The 21,334-nt window shown below is 47.5% G+C and overlaps 1 protein-coding gene across 1 annotated transcript in view; it reads left to right on the forward strand.

Moving 5' to 3' along the window:
* The window catches only part of RAVER2 (ribonucleoprotein, PTB binding 2), a 51,266-nt gene that overhangs the window by 6,973 nt on the left and 22,959 nt on the right, over nt 1-21,334 (forward strand). Inside the window, exons 2-5 of the mRNA XM_038752671.1 lie at nt 5,725-5,791; nt 13,315-13,784; nt 17,473-17,664; nt 19,868-19,994. Coding sequence (XP_038608599.1) covers nt 5,725-5,791; nt 13,315-13,784; nt 17,473-17,664; nt 19,868-19,994 — 856 coding nt within the window. The remainder of the gene's footprint in view (nt 1-5,724; nt 5,792-13,314; nt 13,785-17,472; nt 17,665-19,867; nt 19,995-21,334) is intronic.

Raw genomic sequence — 21,334 nt, forward strand, 5'->3', positions numbered from 1 at the left:
TGTGGCAGCACCCGTCAGCAGCGCTCCGGCTCCGTAGAAGTTTCCTCAGGGCCGGAATCACCTGCCCCACTCACCGGCACGCTCTGTCTCCGACCGCCTCCCGAAGGGTGGGCCGGCTCCCTCTATGTCGTCTTCCACTCCCTGTCCCTCGTCGCGTCACCGGTCGGTAGTGCTGCCCAGTAGCAGTTGTTCAGAGTTCAACCGGAGAGCTTTCCGTAGGGATATTTATCATACGAGGTGGTTCTGTGCACTGTGGAAACCGTGGCACGTGCCCCGGCCTTGCTTCAGCGCCCGGTTTTCACGATCGGGTGCATGGTGGGGAGGGGGTGTGGGTCTTAGGAATGGTAGGCTTTGGAGAGAAAATAGGCTGAGGGGCCCAGTCTGGGTCTCCACAGCCCTGATCGGAAGCGCTCGGGGGGAAGCGGAGGAGGAGGAGGAGTGAGGCCGATCCGCAGAACCCGGCGGAAGACGGAGCCACCCGGCTGTGTGCTCGTCGCTGCTTGTGAAGTCCGAAGACGATTAGAGTTTGGCTAGAGCGGAGGCAAGAATCGGGGTGATTTTAAGGAAGGGAGACTCGTATCCACCCAGTGCTTAGCCCAGGGCCATGACGAGAAAGCGGGGGGTAGAAACGCTCGACGTTTCTGTGATTGAATTTGCCTCTGAAATCTCCCCTTTCTCCCCATTACCCCCACGGCTCCTCTAGCTCCTTTTATAGCAATAAGGGAACGACTCTCTGGGACCTGTTTACATACTTGGCTCAGTTTGCTTTTTGTGAAGCAGTTCAGCCAGAGTTCCGAGCCGATTCGTTTCGGCAGCGTGACAGCGTCGTTCTCTTCATTTGAAACCTTTAATCTTGACATTTTCAAAAAGGATAGCCTTGGCGACCCTCCTCCCACATCACGGCCCCAACTGGGATGGTTTCCCGTCCGTCCTGGAGAAGGAGAAGTTACGTTGCAAACCGAGCACCGTCCAGTTGGTCGGGCCTCCGTGTCCGAGGTTGCAGCAAGGACCGTGGAAGCCGTAGTGGGCTTGCGGGCCTCTGGGAAGCATGCGCTGCTACAGATGGCGAGTTTGGTCCCGGTGGGTTTCGTTGTCCCGACCTCGAATGGAGAGCTGTCTCCAGAAGAGCCGCTACAAAATTCCGGGCCGTGTAAGGGAGTTGGTAAAAACAAGGCCTCAGTCCCCATCGTCCGGATCTGTGGCTACCCACCTAGCATTCGTAGTGTAGTAAAAATAATAAATAGAGCGACCTGGATTTTGGGGCGCATGGTATCCTCTCCTTTCTCCCACCCTGGGTTTTATTCAGTCATTCCTTCAATCATATTTATTGAGCACTTAGTGTATGCAGAGCTCTGTATTCTTGTATTGCTGTACAGTACAACAGTAAACAGACACATTCCCTGCCCACAACGAACTTAAAGTCTTCGGGGGTGGGGGGAGAGAGACAATATAAATAAATTACAGATATGTTACACAAGTGCTGTGAGGCTACGGGCCGGGAAATAAAGGGAGCAAGCCGGGGCGACGCGGAAGCGAGTTGGGGAAGAGGAAAGGGGGACTTAGGGGAGGAGACGGGCCTTCAATAAGGCTTTGAAAGCAGGGAGAATAATTGTCAGATATGAGGAGGGAGGGCATTCCAGGCAAGAGGCAGGACGTGGGCCGGGGTCGGCGTCGAGATAGACGAAATCGAGGCACAGTGAGAAGTTTAGGTGCAGTTCAGCAACGGAATTTTTTGAGCGCTTACCCTGTCAGTCAATCGTATTTATCAAGTGCTTACTCAGAACACTTTACCAAGCACTTGGGAGAGTACAATACAACAATAAACAGACGAACGCATTCCCTGCCCACAACAAGCTTATAGTTTAAGCATTTGCGGAAGGAATAATGTAACACAGTTTAAAGGATTTCTGGGTGAAAGGAATGCCTGGTCGTATTGCTAACCCCAGGCATCCCTGCCCAAACCTGCGCTATTTTCGGAGGGGAAACGTAAAACAACTCACATCGTGTTCAAAGCCCTCCTAAAATCCCATCTCCTCCGTTGGGCTTCCCCAATTAACTCCCAACCCTCTGAGTCAGCTGGGTGTAAGGGGCTCCTGCTCACACCATTTCCTCCTCCTCCTCGCACACCTCCGATGGCATAATTTGCCTTGACTGATTCTAGCAGCTGAGCAGTTTGTGGATTATTTGTTCAAGCCGAATGGGAACATCCTCAATCTTATCACATGCCAGCTTAGTTTACCCATCATGTAACAAAACCGAAGACGGTCCTAAAACCGAGGTTGTATATCTTGTCAAGTAGGTCAGAAATAGGCATGATATAACGAAGTTGATCACTGCCAGAGTTGATTGGCAGCACTTAACCTTCCCCTCTGCGTTGCCTGGGCAATTGGCCGTGTACCCCTTAACCACTTGATAGTCACCCCAACTCCACAGCACTTATCCTAACAATTGGCCATTTCCTCTAGCTGTCATGTCCGTCGCCCCCTCTAGACTCCAAGCTCCTTGTGGGAAGGGATCATGTCCACAAGTTTTCTTGTGTTTTCCAAGCGCTTACCGCAGGGCTCTGCACACAGTCAGCACTCAGTTAAAAATGCCATTGATTGACCGATTGACAGGCTCGTATTACCTAATACTTTCATTTAAATAAATCATTCTTTGGGAGACCGAATGCTCAGTACGTTGCGGAGAACTGATTTCCAAATGTCTCAGAGCCTTGCAGTTGAAGGCACAAACACTCTCCACAGTTATGGAGCTCCCACTGGAGACACTGCACTGTTGGGAAGTACAAAACTGATTCCTCAATCAAGCCATGATATTTATTTCATTTTTTTATGTCAGTCATGTTTATTGAACACTTACGGTGTGCAGAGCACGACACTAAGTGCTTGAGAGTACAATAAAACAGGCACATTCCCTGCCCACAATGAGTGTACAGTCTACCGGGGGAGATATATTACTCGAAATAAAGAAAATGACAGATATGGACCTAAGTGCTTGTGGAGCTGGGTAGGAGGATGATTAAAGGGAGCAAGTCAGCGTGATGCAGAAGGGAATGGAAGAAAAAGAAAAGAGCACATAGGGAAGGTCTCTTGGGGAAGTTGTGTCTTCAGTAAAGCTTTGAAGGGGGGTGAGAAATAGTCGGATTTGGAGAGGGTGGGCATTCCAGGTCAGAGAAAGGACGTGGGCGAGAGGTCGTTGGTGAGACAGAAGGGATCGAAGTACAGTGAGGAGGTTAGCTTTAGAAGAGTGAAACATGTAGGCTGGGTTGTACACTGTCATAATATTTGTTAAGCACTCGCCGTGTGCCAGCCATTGTATCAAGTGCTAGGGTAGATACAAGCTAATCCGGTTGGACACAATCCACGTCCCGCATGGGACTCACAGTTTAACCCCCATTTTACAGATGAGGGAACTGAAGCACAGAGAAGTGAAGCGACTTACCCATGATCATACAGCAACGCTTACTGTGTGCAGAGCACCGTACTAAATGCTTGGGAGAGTTCAAAACAACAGAGTTGGTGGACATGTTCCTTGTCCACAAGGAGAGTACAGCCTAGAGCCTACATGTGACATATTCCCATAAATCAACCGTATTTATCGAGCACTTACTGTGAACAGAGCACCATACTAAGCACTTGAAAGAGTACAGTTTGTCAGAGCTGTAGACACGTTCCCTGCCCACGGTGAATTTTCCTGCTCAGAGGGAGCTTGTATTCTTTTGGAGGAGACAGAAGAATATTAAGAAATAAAGTAATCAAGATAATATTTGAATGTACAATTGCATAAACATATAAAAGTGCTGAGGATGGATATAAATAAGCCATAAATGCTAGTGGGATCAGATGGGTTTATCTGATTTGAGCAGAGTCAGACACCAGTTGTATAGGTACAGGAAGAACAAACATAAAGTCACCGAGAACAAGTGATCAAAGCGGGGATAAGAAACAAAGGAATAAATAAATGGGATAATTGAACAGATATACCTACAAGCACTCCAGTGGTTGATGGGATATCATGACTGTGGAAGCTGAAGTTATTTCTGGAGAAAGGGTCCTTTAGGCAGGCTTTGAAAGTGGGCAGGGAAGTGGTTGGTGAGCTGGAGAGGAAGCCAGAGTTGCCTTCATTTTTTTTTTCTGGTATTTGTTAAGCGCTTACAATGTGTCAGGCACTGTACTAAGCACTGGGGTAGAGACAAAGTGATCAGATTGGACACAGCCCAGATCCCCATCCCCCCCCGCCCTACCTCCTTCCCCTCCCCACAACACCTGTATATATGTTTGTACAGATTTATTACTCTATTTTACTTGTACATATTTACTATTCCATTTATTTTGTTAATGATGTGCAGTTAGCTTTAAGTCTGTTGGTTCTGATGACTTGACACCTGTCCACATGTTTTGTTTTGTTGTCTGTCTCCCCCTTCTAAACTGTGAGCTCGTTGTTGGGTAGGGGAAGTCTCTGGATGTTGCCAACTTGAACTTCCCAAGAGCTTAGTACAGTGCTCTGCACACAGTAAGCGCTCAATAAATACGATTGAATGAATGAATGAACGGGCCTCATAGTCTTAATCCCCGTTTTACAGATAAGGGAATTGAGGCACAGAGGTGATCACACAGCAGACAAGTGGCGGAGCCGGGATTATAACCCATCATCATCATCAATTGTATTTATTGAGCGCTTGCTATGTGCAGAGCACTGTACTAAGCGCTTGGGAAGTACAAATTGGCAACATATAGAGACAGTCCCTACCCAACAGTGGGCTCACAGTCTAAAAGGGGGAGACAGAGAACAAAACCAAACATACTAACAAAATAAAATAAATAGAATAGATATGTACAATTAGAATAAATAAATAGAGTAAAAAAATATGTACAAACATATATACATATATACAGGTGCTGTGGGGAAGGGAAGGAGGTAAGATGGGGGGGATGGAGAGGGGGACGAGGGGGAGAGGAAGGAAGGGGCTCAGTCTGGGAAGGCCTCCTGGAGGAGGTGAGCTCTCAGCAGGGCCTTGAAGGGAGGATGAGAGCTAGCTTGGCGGATGGGCAGAGGTCCTTCTGATTCCCTGGCCCCTGCTCTATCCACCGGACCACACTGCTTCTCACTGTCTTCCTTATCTAAAACCAAGCATTGAATATTCCCTTCAGTATTTAATTCCTTTTCACCTCCTCCATCTTGACATTGACTCAGAGGGAGAGCAAACATCCCCTTCCACCCAGTCCTATGTGGCCTCTAGCTCTGTCAGTCTCAATCTGCCCATCCTTTCAGGTTCCTCTTGTCGTTCTATTTCTGTTCTCTCCCATTTTTAGCTTTCCCTCCCCAAGACACCCCGGCGAGATGACAGTGTGGCCCGTTGTCCTTAGCTCAGGTAGGCTCTTCCGGGAGCTTACCTGGCACCGTTTTCCAGGTGGCACAGCGGGAGAAGCTAGGAGCCGAGTGACTTGGAACAGTTTCTGCTGGGAAGCCCCAGAAATGGGCCTCTGGGGGCGGGCCCGGTACCCGCCAGCCACAGTGGCGAAGGAAGTTAGCGGCTGAACACGAGTCTCCCATCCGGGACCAGAATCCTCGGAGAGCCCGAGCCATCTGTTTCTTTTGAAAAATGAATGTTGATGGTTTCCCGTAGAGCAGCGTTCTAGTTCTCCAAAGATTTCCGCTGCAACCCTTGAAGATGCCCAGCCACAGTTCGGGTATCTAAAGCATTGGTCAATTTGTTTCTTCCAGGAGGTTCACGAGTTGTTAAAAGACTACGAACTGAAGTACTGCTATGTGGACAGGAACAAAAGAACAGGTAAGACTTTTCAATATTCCTGCACTCTGAATGGTTCGGTTCTTCCTTACTTTCCAGTTCTGGTTATAGCTGCCCTAGAGCCTTTCCCTGAAATTTATTAATTCATTCAGTCATATTTATCGAGCACTTACTGTGTGCAGAACACTATACTAAGTACTTGGGAAAGTATGCTACAGCAATAAACAGACTCATTCATTCCCTGCCCACAGCGAGCTTACAGTATAGAAGGGGGGAGACAGACATCAACCCAAATAAACAAATGACAGATATATACATAAGTGCAGTAGGGCTGGGAGCGGGGAAGAACAAAGGGAGCAAATCAGAGTGATGCAGAAGGGAGTAGGAGAAGAGGAAAGCGGGGGCTTAGTCGGGGAAGGCCTCTTGGCGGAGATGCTTGAGTTCTTGAAACATCCAAGGTAAATTTTACTTGGACTGATTAATCCTTGAAACTTAACGTTCAAGACATCAATCATTGGTATTTATGGAGCACTTGCTATGTGCGGAGCGCTTGAGAGATTGATACAAAATCTTCATTAGCAGTTCAGAACTGAAGCCCACATCATTCTGCACTTGAGCCGTGTGCTTTCAGAGTACTAATCAGAAAGGAGGGATGAGCAGGTGGGGAGACTTTTAGACTGTGAGCCCACTGTTGGGTAGGGATTGTCTCTGTATGTTGCCAACTTGTACTTCCCAAGCGCTTAGTACAGTGCTCTGCACACAGTAAGCGCTCAATAAATACGATTGATTGAGACAGTTACTCTAAGGGGACAAGTGGGGCTTTTTGGAAGATTGACTGACAGTCATTGTTTGGGCATCAGCGGAGCACTAAAGTCCAGAGAGGTAAAGCCCTCCACGCATGGGGGCTGGGCTCGGGCCAGCATCTCCATCAGGGCTACTGACAACCATTCAGAAGAACGGACAGAGGACACCCCCATGGTAGCAGGAACCTGCTCTTCGTACCCTGGTTTCAAAGGCCAGAATGTGTGAAGGCAATGACAAGAGGAAAGTTGTTGTTGTCTTATGCTGTCGAGTCATGTCCGACCCATAGCGATGCCATGGACACATCTCTCCCGGAACGCCCCACCTCCGTCTGCAGTCATTCTGGTGTACTCTCCCAGTTCACACGCATCGCTTCTCTCAAGCTAAACCAGCTCACCATGTCTCGTTCTTGTGTCTCCTAGCTCGCACCTTCCTGGAACTCCCTTGCACTTCAAATCTGCCAATCCACGGCTCCCCCATCTTCAGATTCCTCTTGGCATCTTCCTTCCTCTGGAAGACTTGCCCCGATTCCCCAAGTCAGATCCTCCCAGCAACCATCTCAGCCTAGCCAAGGAGGGCACTTTTGTACATATCGATTCACGTATTTGAGATTTCAAGCACTTACACCATCCATGTAGTCATCTTTCATTCCTTTCTCCCCACCTAGCTCTCATTTTGGGTTAGCCTCCTCAAGGATCTCGTCTTTTAATGCTATCGTACTTTCCCAAGCACTAAGATCAGTCCTCGGTTCCCAGTAGGCACTTAATAGCCCGAGGGTTACGTTCTTTGAAACCCCACGTTAAAGACAACTTGCGTTGACCCGGACCCAAGGAGGACTGGTTGGAAAAGCATTCCCTAATTCCCTGGCCCCAATCTAGTCAAGTGCTTAGTACAGTGCTCCGCACACAGTAAGCGCTCAATAAATACGATTGAATGAATGAATGACACAGACTATAAGGATATTTTATTGCAGAACTGCATATAATGATAGTTGTTATTATGGTTTTTGTTTATCACTTACTATGTGCCAAGCACTCTTGTATGCACTGGAATAGATACACGTTCATCAGGTTGGACACAGACCCTGTCCCACATGGGGTTCACAGTCTTAATCCCCATTTTACAGGTGAGGTAACTGAGGCCCTGAGAAGTGAAATGATTTGCCCAAGGTCACACAGCAGACGTGGCAGAGCCAGTATTAGAACCCAGGTCCTTCCGACGCCTAGGCCCGTGCTCTATCCACTATTTTTCTTTGTTTTGCTTATTGTTGTTATGGTATTTGTTAGAACTTACTATGTGTCAAGCACTGTTCTAAGCTCTGGGTAAGAGACAAGACAACCAGCTTGGTACCAGTCCCTGTCCCACATGGGGCTCAGAGTCTAAGTAGGAAGGAGAACGGGTATTGAATCCCCATTTTATAGTTGAGGAAACTGAGGCACAGAGAAGTTAAGTGCCAGACAGGTGACGGAGCCAGAATCAGAAGTCAGGTCCTCTGATTCCCAGACCCGTGCTGCTTCTCTGCTCCATTGTTTTTGTGTTTTGGTAAAGAAACGCTTTGCAGTAGAGAGGTAATGAGAAGAGAGGGCTGTTTCCAGGGAGTGAGGGGATTGGAAAATAATATATCAGGGAGAAAAAAAAAGTAACTTGTCTGCCAAAATATCGATGTAAAAGCCAGAGGGTCTGTTGTATTATTCTTCTTGAGATTTCATCTTTGGGTGATTTCTTCCGGCAACTATCTACCTTTTCACTGCTACACTTCTTTGTACAGTATTCTCAGTGCACTGTGATCTGCAGAAAGTTGTTAGTCCAAGCAGTAGTCCCTGTAAGTCCAACTTTGGCCTGGTTCCACACCAGTATTTGTGGAGCAACATGCGCGCTCACGGATAAAATCTCTGGGCCGTGGGTGGAGCGCTCCCTGCAGCAGGCCCCCGCTGACCTCTGCCCGTCTTCCTCATCCACGTCCTGCTGCCCTTTAGACTGTAGGCTCGCCTTTATACTGTAAGCTTTTTGTCTTCAGACTGTAAGCTTGTTGTGGACAAGGAACGTGTCTGCTTAATGTTGTATTGTACTCTCCCAAGCGCTTAGTATAGGGCTCATACACTCTTTCATTCAATCAGTTTTATTGAGCACTTACTATGTGCAGAGCACTGCATTAAGCGCTTGGGAGAGTACAGTCCAACAATAGACAGACATATTCCCTGCCTACAACGAGCTTACAGTCTAGGGGTGTTGTGGGGGAGACAGACATTAATTTAAATGTTACAGATTTGGACATAAATGCTGTGGGGGCTGGGAGGGGAAAGAATAAAGGGCGATGCAGAAAGGAGTGGGAGGAGAGGAAAGAGGGGCTTAGGGAAGGCTTCTTGGAGGAGATGGCCTACGATAAGGCTTTGAAGGCAAGGAGAGTAATTGTCAGAGGGGGGGAGTGCAAAGCCATCTGAGATTAGGCTGGGCCTTAGTTTCCCTCTGAGGCAGGGAAATGGAGGCAGTCTGGCCAGGGCCCAACAGGGCAGGACGCCAACCTTCGCTGCAGCCCAGCCGCTCCGGGGGCTCATCCGTCGCCACAATCCTTCGTCATAGGTTGATGTGTTATTTATGAAACCTCTTTAGAAAATTGGAGCTCCCGGTTATAAAAGATTGAATAAAAGAAAACGTTCACCTTTCTGCCGCCGAGCGGTGTTCCCTTACCCTTCAGGCCCCGAGCTCCGCCTTAGCAAGAACAGATGCCCGGGAGGGTAGGGGGATAAAAGACGTTTACAGGTGTAAACTGGAATCTTGCAACCAGAGCTCCCTGGAGTTGAATTTCAGGAAAGGATCCTAGTGAAATAGGAGCGATGGGGGAGGTAAGTTTCGGGGCGAGTGGCAGCAGAGGGCTCATCCGGTAACGCTTCGTCCCTGGGAGAAGCACAGATCAGAGTGCAATGAAAAGTACCCACTCGATTGCAGGATCTTTGGAGGAGTCCTTTGCATCTCAGAGCAAAATTCCTTTCAGTTCATCGTCTGAGGATGTGACAGCTCTCCTCCCTGAGGCAGATTGTTTTTACCATATCGTTGGGAAGAAATGTTTCCTACCTTGTCTGATATAGCACGTGTAGTTTAGTTGGTTGTCCAGTTATTTGGGATAATATTAAGAAACCCATCCAACCCCTGTTGTGCCAAACCAAGCGTTACAAGGAATCCCCTTCTGGTGGCTAACTTAGTCCTAGATTCGCTCTTTGGCTTGTCACCGAGACGGAGCTATTAGCTAGGGAAAGCGAAGAAGGACTCTTTTATTTACAAGAAATAGTGATAGTAAGTGTGGTATTTGTTAAGGGCTTACTTTGTGCCAGGCACTGTTGTAAACGCTGGGGTGGATGCAGCCCCTGTCCCACACAGGGCTCACGGTCTTAACCCCCATTTTACGGGTGAGGCAACTGAGGAATAGAGAAGTGAAGTGACTTGCCCGAGGTTACGCAGCAGATAAGTGGCAGAGAGGCAGGATTAGAAGGGAGGTCCTTCTAACCCACAGGTCTATCCACTAGGCCACACTGCTTCTGCCAGAGCTCCAGCAGCAGTGGCCTCCTGCAGTCAGGAAAGGAGCAACTCTGAGCACAAGCTCCATAAGGTTTGGGAGACGGGCGAAAGCAGAAACAGCAGCCGAAACTACCACGTGACAGAGCCTCTGCATCGCTCGGAACCGCCAAGACCACAGGCTTTGCGCTGTGGCCTTTTCAGTGTCACACACACCTTCGGGTGAATTTCACCAACGAGTGCCTCATCTCTAAGTACCAAGGGACCGCTGCGTATAGAAACTTTGCTCTGTATTAAGTGCTTCTCCGCTGAGTGACCTGGGGCAAGTCACTGCACTTCTCCATTCCCCAGTTACCTTACCTGTAAAATGGGGATTAAGATTGGGAGTCCTGTCAACCTGATTATCTTGTATACTCCAGTGCTTAGAACAGTGCCTAGCACATAGTAAGTGCTTAACAAATGCCACTGGGAAAAAAAAAGGCTCCGGGGGTACTTAAAAAGACACACAATAATCAGATCCGCCATCTCCTGTTTCTGCTGGGAAATCAATCAATCCATGGTATTTATTGATTGCTTACTGAGGCCGTTCCTAAATCCTCATTTCCTCTTTTCCCCAATCCCTTCTGTGCCACCCTGATTCCCTCCATTTATTCAGCACCTCCAGCCCCCCATCGTTTATGTTCATAGCCATAATTTATTTATATTAACGTCTGTCTCCCCCTCTAGACTGTAAGATCATTGTGGGCAGGGAATGTGTCTGTTATATTGTGTGTGCTATCCCAAGGGCTTAGTACAGTACCCTGCACACAAATAAGTGCTCAATAAATGCAAATGATTGATTATTGTAAGTCAAGCACTGTACTATTTTCTTGGGAAAGTACAATACAGTAGAAGATTTGCTAGGCACGGTCCTGGCCTTCAAGGAGCTCACAGTCTGGTGTGGGAGAGACATTAAAATAAATGGCCGAGAGAGGAAGCAGAAAAATATCAGGGTGTCATGGGGCTGGGGTGGGGTGAATCTCAAAGTGCTTAAGGGGTCAGATGCAAGTTCACAGGGGATGCTGAAGGGAAGGTGAGACTAGGGCTGGGGGTGGGAGTGGGGGAAGAGGTTAAAGAAGGCTTCCTGGAGGAAATGTGATTTTAAGATAACTGTGTTGCCTAAACCCCTGCCAGGCCTTTCAAATAAGCCTTTATAGTCTACTGTGAAGATAGGAAGAAATTGAGTTTTAGCCCTGAAATATGGATTAAAAGGAGGGGTTTTTTTGCCAGTTGCTGCTCCTTTTGAAATTATGGATTGTGGTTGAGATTGTAAGCTTCTAGAAGGCAACTGGAGTGACAGTCTATTTCAAGCAGTAAATGCCAGGACACCGTTGACTAATCCATTTTTATATAATGCCTGAGCTGATCGTTCTAAACACTAAAAAGATGCATACTCTGTGGTAGGTTCTGACCTAATAAAGATGAAAATGGAGACAAATTTTAGAAGCTGAGGACAAAAGGCCCTCTTTTTCTGCCCCGGGGGCAGTTAAAGAGCCTGCTTAAGTGGAGAGGAAGCAAGAGATTTTGTTTAATCTCTTGGATATGTAATGCTCATCCTTCTTACTGGGAGCTACTCATTTTCTGGGATTTAAACTGATTTCAGGCAGTGGAGAAGAGGTTTCCGTGACTCTGGGAAGCATTTTAAATCAGGAAAAAAAAATCTTGCGGTGTCTTTAAGCAATCAAAATGCCATTTTGTCCAATGTAAATCCAATTTGGCTTTAAAGGCAGTCCCTCTGCCTTTTCCTTCTTACTCCTTAGCTCCCTTCTCCCATTATACCTGAGCTCGCCTCCTTGATTCTTCCCAAGCTAATCACCTCCCTGCCGTTCTCTCCTGCCTCCAAGCTCTTGCTCACCCCCATCCTCCTGCCTGGAATTTCCTTCTTCAAATCCGCCAGACCACAGCTCTCCCCATTTTCAAAAATCACCCTCCTCCAGGAGGCCTTCCCTGATTTACTTTTCTTCTTCCTAGGTCATAGCCTCCCACTGCCACCCCAACTTTTCTGCAGTCACAACCACCCAGAGAACTTTTGTACACTTCAGTTTATGTACACTCTCCCTCTAGTACATACATACTGTATATACGCTACCTCAACTGCCACCTCGACTCTTATGCATTCACAACCACCCAGAGACCTTTTGTTCATTTTAATTTGTATATTCTATAAATTATATATACACATCTACTATATATAGCTAAAAGTTTCCAGTGACAATGTATGGATCCGAAAGCTGAACAGTGAAAAAAGCCGAATAGAAAGGACATCGATTCCTCCGAAATGTGGTGTTGGAGAAGGCTTTCATGAAAACCATGGACTGCCCGAAAGACAAATAAATGGATTTTAGAGCAAATTAAACCGAAGAGGTCTTTGGAAGGCCAAATGACTCAACTTAGGTTAACATATTTTGGACACATAATCAGGAGGACTGAGTCTCTGGAGAAGACACTAATGCTAGGAAAAGTCCGGGGAAAACATGGAAGAGGCAGACCATCATCATCATCATCATCAATCGTATTTATTGAGCGCTTACTATGTGCAGAGCACTGTACTAAGCACTTGGGAAGTACAAATTGGCAACATATAGACACAGTCCCTGCCCAACAGTGGGCTCACAGTCTAAAAGGTCACAGTCTGGATAGAGACCAGAACGACGACAACGGAAGAACTGTTAGAAAGGTTGCAGGTTATGGCAGAGGACAGGATGTTCTGGAGAAAGTGTATCCATAGAGTTGCTATGAATCAGAAATGACTCGACAGCACTTAGCAATAATAATAATAATGTTTTATATATATATGTACATATAATAGATATATAATTTATAGAGAGTATATAAATTTGTACTTATAATTTATAGAGAGTCATAATAATGATGGTATTAAGTGCTTACTATATGCCAAACACTGTTCTAAGCGCTGGGGGAGATCCAAGGTAATCAGGTTGTCCCACATAATAATAATAATAATAATGGTGGCATTTATTAAGCGCTTACTATACGCAAGGAGATCATGTCCCACGGGGGGCTCACAGTCTTAATCCCCATTTTCCAGATGAGGTAACTGAGGCACAAAGAAGTGAAGTGACTTGCCCAAAGTCACACAGCTGATAGGTGGCGGAGCCGGGATTAGAACCCATGACTTCTGACTCCCAAGCCTGGGCTCTTGCCACTGGGCCAAGCTGCCATTTGCCCGCGTGACTCGCTCTGCTCTCTTTCAGCATTTGTTACCTTACTGAACGGCGAACAAGCCCAAAGTGCAATTCAGACGTTCCACCAACATACTCTGCGGGGCAAAGACATCGTGGTCCAGTTCCAACCCACAGATGCCCTGCTCTGCGTCACCAACCTGCCCACCTCCCTCACCTTCCAGGAGTTCGAAGAGCTCCTTCGTGCCTATGGGAACATCGAGAGATGTTTTTTGGTCTACAGCGAAGTGACTGGTCAGTCCAAAGGCTACGGCTTTGTGGAATATATGAAAAAGGACTCGGCGGCCAAGGCCAGAGTGGAACTCATGGGGAAAGAATTGAGGGCGGGCAGTCTCTTTGCACAATGGATGGATATTAACCAGCTGGATCCCGATCTCATTCATTCGAAGTGCCTCTGTGTCGATAAGCTCCCCAGTGACTTTGCTGACTCCGAGGAGCTTGTGCGACTCTTCTCCCGTGTCCATACCCCTGTGTTTTGTCAGGTAAGTGCCTTGTGAGATTCTAGCTGTAAAAAACGTCATCGAAAGACGAGGGGGCACCTGGCGGGTTCACACTGCTTAGCCCATGTTAATGCCACCATGCTGCACCCACCCTCCCTCTGCAACCCAACTTAATATGCACTTGAAAATCAGTTCCTTCCATTGCTGTGTAAGCGAAGGCTAAAACGTTGGTGAAAAAGCAGCGTGGTCTAGTGGATACAGCCTGGGCCCGGAAGTCCTTTTCACTGCCACTCGTCTGCCGGGTGACCTTGGGTCGGTCACTTGGCTTCTCTGTGCCTCGGTTCCCTCATCTGTAAAATGGGGATTAAGACTGTACAACCTGATCAGCTTGTATCTACCCCAACACTTAGAACATTCATTCATTCATTCAATCATATTTATTGAGCCTTACCTCCTTCCCCTCCCCACAGCACCTGTATATATGTTTGTACATATTTATTACTCTATTTATTTTACTTGTACATATTTATTCTGTTTTATTTTGTTAATACGTTTTGTTTTGTTGTCTGTCTCCCCCTTCTAGACTGTGAGCCCGCTGTTGGGTAGGGACCATCTCTATATGTTGCCAACTTGTACTTCCCAAGCGCTTAGTACAGTGCTCTGCGCACAGTAAGTGCTCAATAAATACGATTGAATGAATGAAAGGGATGGATTCAAGCAAATCAAGTTGGACATAGTCCCTGTCACATGTGGGGCTCTCAATCTCAGTCCCCATTTTACAGATGAGGTCACTGAGGCCCAGAGAAGTGAAGTGTCTTTGCCCAGGGTCCCATAGGAGACAAGTGGCGGAGCCGGGATTAGAACCCATGACCTTCTGACTCCCAGGCCGACAAGTGAGCCTTCTAGACTGTGAGCCCGCTGTTGGGTAGGGACCGTCTCTATATGTTGCCAACTTGTACTTCCCAAGCGCTTAGTACAGTGCTCTGCACACAGTAAGCATTCAGTAAGTACAATTAAGAAAAAAAAAGTGAGAGTTGGGGGATTCATCCAAAACGGAGAGTTCCGTGCATCCCTGATGGCCTTCCACGGTTCTGGAACAGTCCTAGGAGCGAAGGTGGAATCCTCCGAGGACCAGGAGGGAATCCTTGAAAGACCACAAAAAAAAGTTTCAGTGCCTCAGTAGCCTAGATTCAGCTGGAGTAGACCAAGAGGGTATGCCGTGGTCCCTGCCGCGGTTGCTGTCCCTCTGTTTAGGCAAATGCTGAGCCTTCTGCGGAGTCTCTTGTGAAATCCAGCTCCTCCGGGGCCCTTTCCATTTGTGTCTCATCCCCCCTAAGGCCTCCTTAGCCCACCTATGCCACATTTTGCCCGTGTCATTTCTTCTCACGGCTTTTTTCCAAGGACGGACTTTGCCCAAAGTCCCATACTAGGCCCTGGAGAAAAGCACCGGCCTGTTTTTTCACGGCAGGGTCACGGTCATGGCAGGGTTGTACTGCATGTAGTCCGTCAGTCCATTCTCCAACCACACGGGGATGTTACCTTCCCAAAGAACCTCACGTAACGGGAAGTCCGGGAAATCCGAGAGGACTCGACATGTCCTCTTCAGTTCCCCATTCATTCATTCATTGAGTCGTATTTCTTGAGCGCTTTCGGAACAGCGCTCAGAGGACTGTACTAAGCACTTAGTAGAGCACAGTATAACAGTAAACAGACACATTCCCTGCCCACAGTGAGCTTCCCCAGTAGCCTTCTTTCCAAAACAGGTAATAAAAACAGGCATTATGGGAGAACGTACAGAACTCTGTTCAAGGCTGAGGTACTCTTAAATTGGTGTGTTTTGGTTTGCCTATTATAGCTTGTCTTCTGTTAGACCATAACTCTCTCAAGGGCAAAGACTATGTCCTCTGCTTAATTATTACTTGTAGTATATTTCAAGCGTGTAATAAGTGCCAAACACTGTGTTAAGTGTGGGCGTGATAGGTGGGACTTAGTCGTTGTCCCACATGCTGCTCACAGTTTGAGGTGGGAAGAGCGGGCGTATCCGTCCCCGTTTTCCAGGTGGGAAAACTGAGTCCCAGAGAGGCTGACTTGCCCCAGGCCTTCTGACTCCGTCTCATGTTGTTCCCACCAGAGCCCACTGCCTCGATAAATACTGCGGGATGACGTGGCCGGTCATTTGGGAACTTACTGGTCTCTGGGTGATCCTTTCCCTATCACCAGTGGAATAAAGCATCGCCTTCCTCATCATCAGTGGTATTCATGGAGAGCTTACTGTGTGAAGAGCACTGTATTAAGCGCCAGGGTGAGGTGGCAGTGAGGGGTTGGGTGGAGGGTCAACAGAGTGGTACGTTCATAGGTTCATTCATTTGTATTTCTAAGCATTTACTGGGTTTAAAGCACTGTACTAAGCGCTTGGGAGAGTACAGTATAATAATAAACAGACACATTCCCTCCCCAAAACAAGCCTACAGTTCTGCTGTGCAACTTTTTGTATCACTGGAAGAACTGAACCTGCCCCAGAAGTCGCATCTGACTTTTTGAGGAGATATATGTTGCCAACTTGTACTTCCCAAGCGCTTAGTACAGTGCTCTGCACACAGGAAGCGCTCAATAAATACGATTGATGATGATGATGATCACCGGGGTCGCCTCCGAGGGTTCTAATCCCGGCTCTGCCACTTGTCAACTGTGTGACTTGGGGCAAGTCACTTCTCTGGGCCTCAGTTACCTCATCTGTAAAGTGGGGATGAAAACTGTGAGCCCCACATGGGACAACCTGATAACTTTGTATTAACCCCATCGCCTAGAATGGTGCTTGGCACAGAGGAAGCGCTTAACAAATGCCGTCATTATTATCATCGTTACTATTATTTAACAACAGCAAGCAAGGCAGGATGGCCTGTTCCTGGGGTGCCCTCAGTCTGCCAGTCATGAGGCCAGGCTTGCCCAGCTTGTGGAGCCCGGGGGTGGAGGAAGGGAGTGGGGGTGGGGGAAAGGTAGTGTAAACTGTGGGTGAGCTGAGGGTACCTGTAAAGCCTCCTGCCATCTTTGATTGGCCTGAGTTTGGGTGGGTTTACTTGAGCAGAGGGACGGCCCTGAACAGTAGACCTCAAATCCAAGGTGGTGTTGGTATCGTTCATTCAGTCATATTTATTGAGCACTTACTGGTTGCACAGCACTGTAGGAAGCGCTTGGGAAAGTACGATATAACAATGAACAGACACATTCCCTGCCCACAACGAGCTTGCCATCTGGAGGGAGGCCCCTGATCTCATCCGTTCTTCCGGGTGTGGGTTGGATTGTCTCTCGATCAGTCAATCTGTAATGGGCGTTGATCCCCTGCTAGGTGAAGAGCCCTGTATTAAAGCGCTTGGGAAAGACACGATCACCGCATAAATGCAGACTTGGTTACGGGGACACTGCGTAGTCAAGCGCTTAGTACAGTGCTCTGCACACCGTAAGCGCTTAATATATACCACTGAATGTGATTAAATGAATGAAAAGGGGGCACCTGGAAGGAAAGGAATATTTCTCAGGGAACGTTTCCAGGACCATCCATTTCTCTAGATCGTAAGCTCGTTATGGGCAGTGAACGTGTATGCAAATTCTGTTGAATTGTTCTCTCCCAAGAGCTTAGTACAGCACCCTCCATGCGGGAAGTGCTCAAAAGATACGATCAATGGATTGAACGGGGAAGAGTCCCCTTCTAACGGACCATGTGTGCCGTCAGTTTGCACAGGACGAGGGCTCCTACGTTGGCGGCTTCGCCGTGGTCGAATACGACACCGCCGAGCAGGCCGAGGAGGTGCAACGAGCGACCGACGGCATGACCATCCAGGGAAACAAAGTCCGCGTGGCCTTCTGTGCCCCAGGGGCACCGGGGAGAAGCACGTTGGCAGCGTTGATAGCGGCCCAGCAAATGGTAAGTGGGTGGGGGCGGGTTCTCTCTCTAGCATTAAAGCAGTCATCCCTGTCAAAACACTCTTTTCTTAGTCTTCTATCCCCCAGGGCGGTACAAAGTTGAGCACTCTCTCACTCGGAGAACAAACCCCAGTCAGCCGATCAGTTGTATTTGTTGAGCGCTTACTGAGTGCGGAAACTTGTGTACTAAGTGCTTCAGTCAGTCGATCAGTTGTATTTGTTGAGCGCTTACTGAGTGCAGAAATTTATGTACTAAGTGCTTGGGAGAGTACAATATCACAGGGTTGGTAGACACGTCGTCTTTTGCCCACGAGTTAACAGTCGAGAGGGGAGACGTGCTTCAGTCGATCAATAGTATTTACTGAGTGCTTACTATGTGTAGAGCACTGCACTAAGCGCTTGGGAGAGTACATTACAATAGAATTAGCTGACACGTTCTCCGCCTGTAGTGACCTTACAGTCTAAGGTCTAGCTTTCCGTTCCCTCACTTGGACGGATTTGGACCGATGGAGTGATGAAAACTCATTTGACATCTTTTTAGTGTTGGTAATGGCAGATCCGTGAACCCACGGTGCCTTTTCACTGAAAGGGATGTGAAAGAAAACGCTTGGAAAATTCCGACCTGTATTGACTTATGAGCAGTCTTAATTTCCAAATCTTTCAGTATCGATCGCTCTCATTTACCCTTCCGTTGTGTAACTCTACTGTGATTTTTGTCATTCTTAAAAGTATATTTGTATTGCTTCAGTTTTTTTTTTTTGGGGGGGGAATGTATGAATTTTTGTAATGGTATTTGTTAAGCGTTTACGATATGCCAGGCACCATACTAAGCGCCAGGGTAAATACAAGCTAATCACGTTGGACACAGTCCGTGTCCCATGTGGGGCTCATAGTCTTAAGGAACATACCTGACATTATGTCTTAAGCGAAACCAACTTTGTTTAGCTGTCATTTGCCTGGCACTTTATTTTCATGGAACAAATTAAGAGTGCCAACCAAGGTATGAATCAGTAGCCTTTAATGAGCACCTATTATGTGCAGAGCACTAAATTAAGTTTTTGGGAGATTACAAGAGAATTAGAAAACATGATCCTTGCCCTCAAGGAACTGTCAGCCTAGCAGAGTTGGGGATAGGCACTTAATTAAAATACAGAACAAAGGAAATAACAGAGAAGGCAAGATCTGGGAAAGATTTCTGATGACCTAAACCTTCCCAGCTATAAAGTGGGAGTACAGTTAAAGTGTATGCATCGAATCAGATGCCAGTTTGTCACAGGTGTTCAACAAATTGCTGTGTCATTTTCTTAATCGCGATTTTATCACTTAGAGGACCATTAGCCAAAATGCGTGACCCTGGGCTAGGTTCACCTGTTGAGAAAACTTTAGATCAGCCCGAAGCCTAGAATATAAGAGTTTAATTTTGTGCCGACTTCCTGAATCTTGAGGTCACGTGCCCTAAAAGAGGTCAGAGATTATGGGGGCGGGCGGTAAGAGACGGCACATATCACCCCAGCATCCCCGGTCCCCCAGAATTTCCAGGAGGCTGGGGTTCAAAGGTGGGGCTGGCTGAAGCAGGGATGTGGCTTAGAGCATGTGTGTGGAGGAGGAAGCAGCATGGCTTAGTAGTTAGAGCACAGGCCTAGGAGTCAGAAGGACCTGGATTCTAATTCCGCCACGGGTCTACACTGTGATTTTGGGCGAGTCACTTCATTTCTCTGAGCCTCAGTTACCTTGTCTGGAAAATGGGGATTAAGAATGTGAGCCCCCTGTGGGACAGGGACTGTGTCCAACCTGTTTGACTTGTATCCACCCCAGGACTTAGAACAGTGTCGGCACATAGTAAGTGCTTAGCAAGTACCGTAGTTATTATTATTAGGTGGTCCCTCTCCGATTCCGGAGGGAGGACCCTCAGGGCTGGGGCGGGATGGGCTTGTACCGGAGGTTAGGTCCCCTCCAATGCCGCCCCTGTTTGGGTCTGACAGTCCTTGAAGACTGGGCTCCTGCAAAGTAAGCATAGCCCACCAGGATTCCCTGGTTTCCATGGACTGATCGGGATCCGCAGGGAGCGAGCGGTTGCCCGGAATGGCGGGGATCGTTACAGCCCGGGCAGAGGAGGATCCACAAGCGCTTCCCAAACGAGGACTAGTTCTTAGGAGCTTCCATCTTCCCGGTTCTAATGTTTCCTCTTTCTGGGTTCGTTTAAGATGCTCAATAATCAGAAGGGTTTACTTCCAGAACCAAACCCAATACAGATCATGAAGAGTTTAAATAATCCTGCCATGTTGCAGATTTTGCTTCAACCCCAGTTACGTGGATGTGCTGGTAAACCAGGTGGGTGTCTCACGGGAATAAGGGGGCCCGAGGCTTTCTAAATACGGTGCCAGTTGAATTGCTCTGGCAGGGAAAACACATCTTTTCCTTTTGGGCATTTTATTTAGCTCGGCGTTGCTAAATAAAAAGCCAAAAAGAAGAGAGTCACATTTTCCAGGATCGTTTAATGGTGCTTTAGACATTCATCATCCTCAGTGGTATTTATTGAGCGCTTATTGTGTGCCGAGCACTGTACTAAGGACTTGGGAGAGTACAGTTCAAAAAGAGTCAGTAGACTCCGTTCCTTGCCCACCCAAGCTTACAGTCTAGAGACTGGGAAGCATTCTACCATGATTCGTTTGTGAAGAGGAGGTACAGAAATGATCCCATATATTGCCTAGCTGAATTTTTTTGGTATTGACTGAGTGTTAAAGAAGTTTAAACCCCTCAATTTAATGCTTCATTTGAGAGGGATTTGTATACTGGATCAGGTATTAACAGAGCAGGGTTAGCAGGAAGGTCTCTCTCCCCTGGTCTGCAGGGAACACTGACTCACCCGTCCAAGGACACAGCATACACACAACTGCACCTCATTCCAAAACAAAGTGCCAAAGCTGAAAAATATGTGGATTTTGCGTAAACATTTGTATTCGGCTTTCCCTATCATGGACTATGTAAGTTGTACTCATATATATGAGTACTGAAGGCGAGTGAGGTCGCGATCTCGGGCCCACTTAGGGAAGGATTCGTAGAGGAAGGGCGATGACGGATACTTTAGAACGAGAGCAGAAAGAGTGTTTGATCCACCGGGAGAGACGAGAGATAACTTGGGCTAAGACTTGGATTGAAAAGGAGCCAAGTGGGTTTGTGGGGACGCAAGAGCGGGGCCCCTGCGAGAGCAGGAGGAAGAGGCAAGGAATTAATGGCCTCGAGAGGCGAATTTGCTGTTTACATTCCACGGGCCCAGTGCCTGCCTTCTTTCTCTTCTCTTGTTCCTCCTCTTCCTCCCCTCTTGCTTCCCTCCCCTCCCCTCTCCCACTGCCCAGAATGGTGAAGCCAGTTCTCTGTTTTGGGCTTAAAAAGAGTTAAAACACATATTCACAGGGTGGCAAGCCGGTCTGTAGGTTATGTAGGAAGGAACCCAGCTTCTTTTCCTTCTGGTGTTCAGCCTTCTGGTCCCTTCCCAGCTTCTGATCACTTCTCAGAAACTCAGTAGGGAAAATTGAAGTTGAAACTCAGTCAACAGCTCTAGGGAGAGGTTGAGTGAAATAGGGGGCTAAAATGATGTTTTTTAGATAACTCAGTTTTCACAAAAGGTGTGTGGCTCTGTGTTCACTTTTCAAGCACATTTAGTTCTCTGA

Source organism: Tachyglossus aculeatus, chromosome 10 (genome assembly GCF_015852505.1).
Source record: "Tachyglossus aculeatus isolate mTacAcu1 chromosome 10, mTacAcu1.pri, whole genome shotgun sequence".
NCBI classification, from domain to species: Eukaryota; Metazoa; Chordata; class Mammalia; order Monotremata; family Tachyglossidae; genus Tachyglossus; species Tachyglossus aculeatus.